General features: G+C 26.7%; 1 protein-coding gene across 5 annotated transcripts in view; it reads left to right on the top strand.

The window, feature by feature from the left end:
- Positions 1-73: 73 nt before the first annotated feature.
- Positions 74-5,000, top strand: part of LOC119608738 (serine/arginine repetitive matrix protein 2-like) — a 57,014-nt gene continuing 52,087 nt past the window's right edge. For 2 of the 5 annotated variants that reach the window (XM_037963291.1, XM_037963287.1), the window contains exons 1-2: positions 1,039-1,082; positions 3,955-4,346. In XM_037963291.1, the coding sequence (XP_037819219.1) occupies positions 1,054-1,082; positions 3,955-4,346 (421 nt within the window). In that variant the 5' untranslated portion in view covers positions 1,039-1,053. Of the gene's footprint in view, positions 475-1,038; positions 1,083-3,954; positions 4,347-5,000 lie in introns of those variants that run through there. The other 3 variants (XM_037963289.1, XM_037963288.1, XM_037963290.1) reach the window with 3 other exon arrangements.

The raw sequence follows: 5,000 nt of genomic DNA, 5'->3' as shown, positions 1-5,000 counted from the left end.
TCAGCATTCACTCATTTTTAAACGCGCTCACTTCTTTTCATATATTTACTAAAATTTAAATTAAAAACAAAAAAAAAAAATCCACGAATGTAACGAAATAAAAAGTACCTACTAGATACTTACTTACTAAATAAAACAAAAAGAAGAGTAAGCTAAACGATCAGTGCGAAAAAAAAAAGATACAAAATTTAAAAGTTGTTGAGTTGAAATTTAAAAAAAAAATTAATCGTGGAAGTGAATGAATGGCATGAATGACTTTTTGTTGTTGTGTTAATGTGTTTTAAATTAAAGTGGTGTTTGTGTTCGTTTTGCGGCATCTAAGAGGAAAAATACTAACATTTAGTAGAATTTTGTTGCAACATTTGCACGAATCTGCACAAAAAAGCACGTTTTTCTTGAAAGAAAACGTAAAATACAAACAAAAAAATGTATGTGAATTTGAAAAAGTCTAATTAAAATTGCAAAATTTATATTGTAAGTGTATATGGAAAAATACATACATACCATTCAACAAAACAACCAAATTAAAAAAAATTATTATAAAATAAAATTCAACATTTATTAACTTAATTTATTATTATATTTAACAAAAAAAAAACATGTTATAATAGTTAAAATTAAAATTTTTAATAAAAGAATACATTTTAAAGAAAGAAATTTCAAACCATAAAAATATTAAAAAATTTCTAACAAAACAATAAACGTTTTGAAAGTTTTTTGTTCAAAATCAGTTAGAAAAGGTCTTCTTTTCTTGTCTATAAATATACAAACAATAATTTTTAAAATATTAATGTTTAAATTATGATAATTGCAAAATATACAAAAAATAAACAATAAAACAACCGTCATCAAAAATATCTTAGAGATAATAATAACCAAAAAACACAATAAAAACTATTCTACACAAAACTCAAAATCAAATCAAGTGTCATTATGCACAAAATTATAAAGAAAATAAGTTACTGAATAGAAAACCCATTAAATTAATCATTTGTTTTGTTTTGTTTACACATGTCTTAATAAGTAAAATAGAAAAATGTTTATATCTAAAAGATGGCCTTAGAAATTGCAGATAAAGAAATGTATTGCAAAAAAAAAAAATAGAAATAATTATTTTTAAAAATAACGTTTCACAATGACCGTAAATGTGCTTGAAATTGGTATTAAATTTTAATTGGTTCATAAAAAAAATTTACAGTGATATACGTTTGTAAATTTTGTTTTACAGTGGGTGTTAAAATAATTCATACAGGTTTAGTTTTGGTTATTGACTTCCTGCTTAAAAGAATACCTATAATAAAAATAATTAAAAAAACATTTGTTAAAAAAACGATTTTTTATGAGTTTAATAAAATCTAAAATAATAATTAAAAACAAGCAAGCATTGTAAGAACTAGTGCTTCAGAAGCTGTGAACACCTTATTCCCATCAACCTTCATATGATCACCTCCGCCTGCATCCAGATGTTGAAGATCATGAACATATAGATACGCGAGGATTTAAAACCCTCAGTCACAGAACCAACCATTTGATTATATTACCCCACACACACAGACTTTGATAGACAGTTCAGAGTAAAAGTTCCTACCAGAAATAAGCGAATATTACCCAAAGATATTAAAATATTTATTATGAATTTTTGTCGAAAGCCCGGCACATAATGCAAGAATAATCTGAAATAATCACAAAAGCTAGCCAGAACGGAAATTGTTTTGGATGAGAGATATTTTTTCAATATCAACTCCGTTGGGAGTTATTTAAAGTAATACTGAGAAATTATATTATAAAAGTACTAACTCAAAAAATGTCTATGACAGAATGATCGCTCAATGCCGGGTCGTCTGCCTGAAATTAACACAAAAATCTAAGAACAGAAACTGTTTCATATTATAGATATTGTTTCAGTATAAAAGTGCTAACTCAAAAAATGTCTATGACAGAATGATCGCTCAATGCCGGGTCGTCTGCCTGAAATTAACACAAAAATCTAAGAACAGAAACTGTTTCATATTATAGATATTGTTTCAGTATCTACTTCTTTGAGATTTATTTAAAGTAATACTGAGACACTATATTCAAAAAGTGCTAACTCAAAAAAGTCTAATATTCAGGAGATCAATTTAATAACTTATAGTACTTTCCATAATATGTTTATGATAACATGGGCCAAAAAATTTAACCCAGAAACAAAAATATACTTTTCTAAAAGGTAGTGAATCCGCTAAATCCGAATCTGGTCTAAAAATTTATTTATTTTCCAGATATTATGTTAAAAATGTGTTCAAATAAAGGCCATAAGGACCATATGGGGCTATATATAAATAAAGAGTGAAAAACCCTGAAAAATGTCGCCCTTTTTACATGTTGCAACTTTAAATGCGTCTAACTTTTTATAAGCAGAAGAGAAATGTTCAGAAGTTTCTCTTGTTTTATTTAGAATTTTACCAAAAAACCAGTTGAAAAATTACGACTATCATCCGCAGTCCCACCACTATCTATCTATCTATCTATCTATCTATCTATCTATCTATCTATCTACTACTATCTATCTATCTATCTATCTATCTATCTATCTATCTATCTATCTATCTATCTATCTATCTCTATCTATCTATCTATCTATCTATCTATCTACTATCTATCTATCTATCTATCTATCTATATCTATCTATCTATCTATCTATCTATCTATCTATCTATCTATCTATCTATATATCTATCTATCTATCTATCTATCTATCTATCTATCTATCTATCTATCTATCTATCTATCTATCTATCTATCTATCTATCTATCTATCTATCTATCTATCTATCTATCTATCTATCTATCTATCTATCTATCATCTATCTATCTATCTATCTATCTCTATATCTCTATCTATCTATCTATCTATCTATCTATCTATCTATCTATCTATCTATCTATCTATCTATCTATCTATCTATATCTCTATCTATCTATCTATCTATTCTATCTATCTATCTATCTCTATCTATCTATCTATCTATCGATCTATCTAGCTATCTATTATCTATCTATCGATCTATCTATCTATCTATCTATCTATCTATCTATCTATCTTATCTATCTATCTATCTATCTATCTATCTATCTATCTTCTATCTATCTATCTATCTATCTATCTATCTATCTATCTATCTATCTATCTATCTATCTATCTATCTATCTATCTATCTATCTATCTATCTATCTATCTATCTATCTAGCTATCTATCTATCTATCTATCTATCTATCTATCTATCTATCTATCTATCTATCTATCTATCTATCTATCTATCTATCTATCTATCTATCTATCTATCTATCTATCTATCTATCTATCTATCTATCTATCTATCTATCTATCTATCTATCTATCTATCTAGCTATCTTATCTATCGATCTATCTATCTATCTATCTATCTATCTATCTATCTATCTATCTATCTATCTATCTATCTATCTATCTATCTATCTATCTATCTATCGATCTATCTATCTATCTATCTATCTATCTATCTATCTATCTATCTATCTATCTATCTATCTATCTATCTATCTATCTATCTATCTATATATCCTGAGGAGTATTTCAGCAAAGTTTGGATAACGTCCGGCAGATTACATATTTATACATTTGCTGGAATTCGACTTATACATAGGTCATATCTATATAATAAAAGAGTACGATTTGTTCGTAATCGATAAACTCGGAAACTGCAACCTTAACCGAAAACTTTAAAACTGTGGGGGATCTAAGACCCTTGTATGAAGAGAAATATAGGTTAAAATTAGGTTTTGTAGTTGTTCAATTAATACTTTTCCTCAACAAATTTCTACGGTTTTAAGAAATTCGTGTTAACAAAATAAAAGTTCTTTTAACCAGATTACTAAACTATAATTTGTCATAAAAATACTTCTAATAGACAATTTATCTTCTTACTTTCAGATATATAACTCGTTCACAACGTGTACAACAACAACTACAAACAAATGACTCAAGATCATCACCATCCAGCACAGCCCTAAATGCAATAACGCAGCAACAACAACAACAAGATTTGAACTCTGAAATAAGAACAGTTGAAACCAACGGTCATACGATTAAAACGAACGGTGAAGATAAGGAGCAGCAACAAGAACAAGAAGAAGAAATGACCAATAACTCGGGTAAAAAATCAAAGACAACTGCAACGACAACAACCAATTCAAAAGAATTAAAAATAAATATTCCACTAACCAGCGACACAACATCAACAACGCCATCATCAACTATTGCAGCCACACCAGCAGCAGCAGTTGCAGCTGCTGCTCCCGACTCTAAATGTTCAAGTACTGCAGGTAAATTGTTAAGTTTTGTTGTAATTTCAATATCAAACAACAACAATTATTATTATTTTATATTTGTTGTTGTTGTTGTTTTTGTTGCTGCTGATAAATGCACGTTTATTTAATTTTTTTGTTTTCTTTATTTGTTTACTATTTTGTTGTTGTTGTTGCTGTTCTTTAATTTTATTTATTTTTCTATTTATTTTTCACAAATGATTACAACTCTTTATTTGTTTTGTTTTTTTCATATTTTCAATTCGTTTGTTGTTGTTTTTTTTATTAATTATTGTGGCATGTTTTTGTAGTTGTATATTTTTTTCTCATTTAATTCAGATTTTGTCGGACATTCTTATCGGTTGTTTTTTTGTTCATTTCTTCTTGTGATTTTTCATGTGAAATTGTTTCTTTTTATTGTTTTTCTGTTGACTTTTATTCGATTCGTCAATTTTAATTTCAATTTAAATTAAAAAATGTTCATTTTTTATCAGTGTAAATATTTAAAATTTTTTCAAATATTTATTCATAGTTTTTTTTAGAATGGAATATTTTCATTTTACATTTGTTATGTTGATTTTTGGGGCCATTTTTTATATTTTGTTTATTCTTTTCAAATCAATAACGTTAAGTTCAAATATAGAAAAGTCAGTGAACTTTTGTAAGAACACA

This window comes from Lucilia sericata, unplaced genomic scaffold, assembly GCF_015586225.1.
Source record: "Lucilia sericata isolate MDLA Ls3-8-SP2 unplaced genomic scaffold, ASM1558622v1 Contig000878F_arrow, whole genome shotgun sequence".
Classification (NCBI taxonomy): Eukaryota; Metazoa; Arthropoda; class Insecta; order Diptera; family Calliphoridae; genus Lucilia; species Lucilia sericata.
This window is presented reverse-complemented; position numbering and strand designations above follow the sequence as displayed.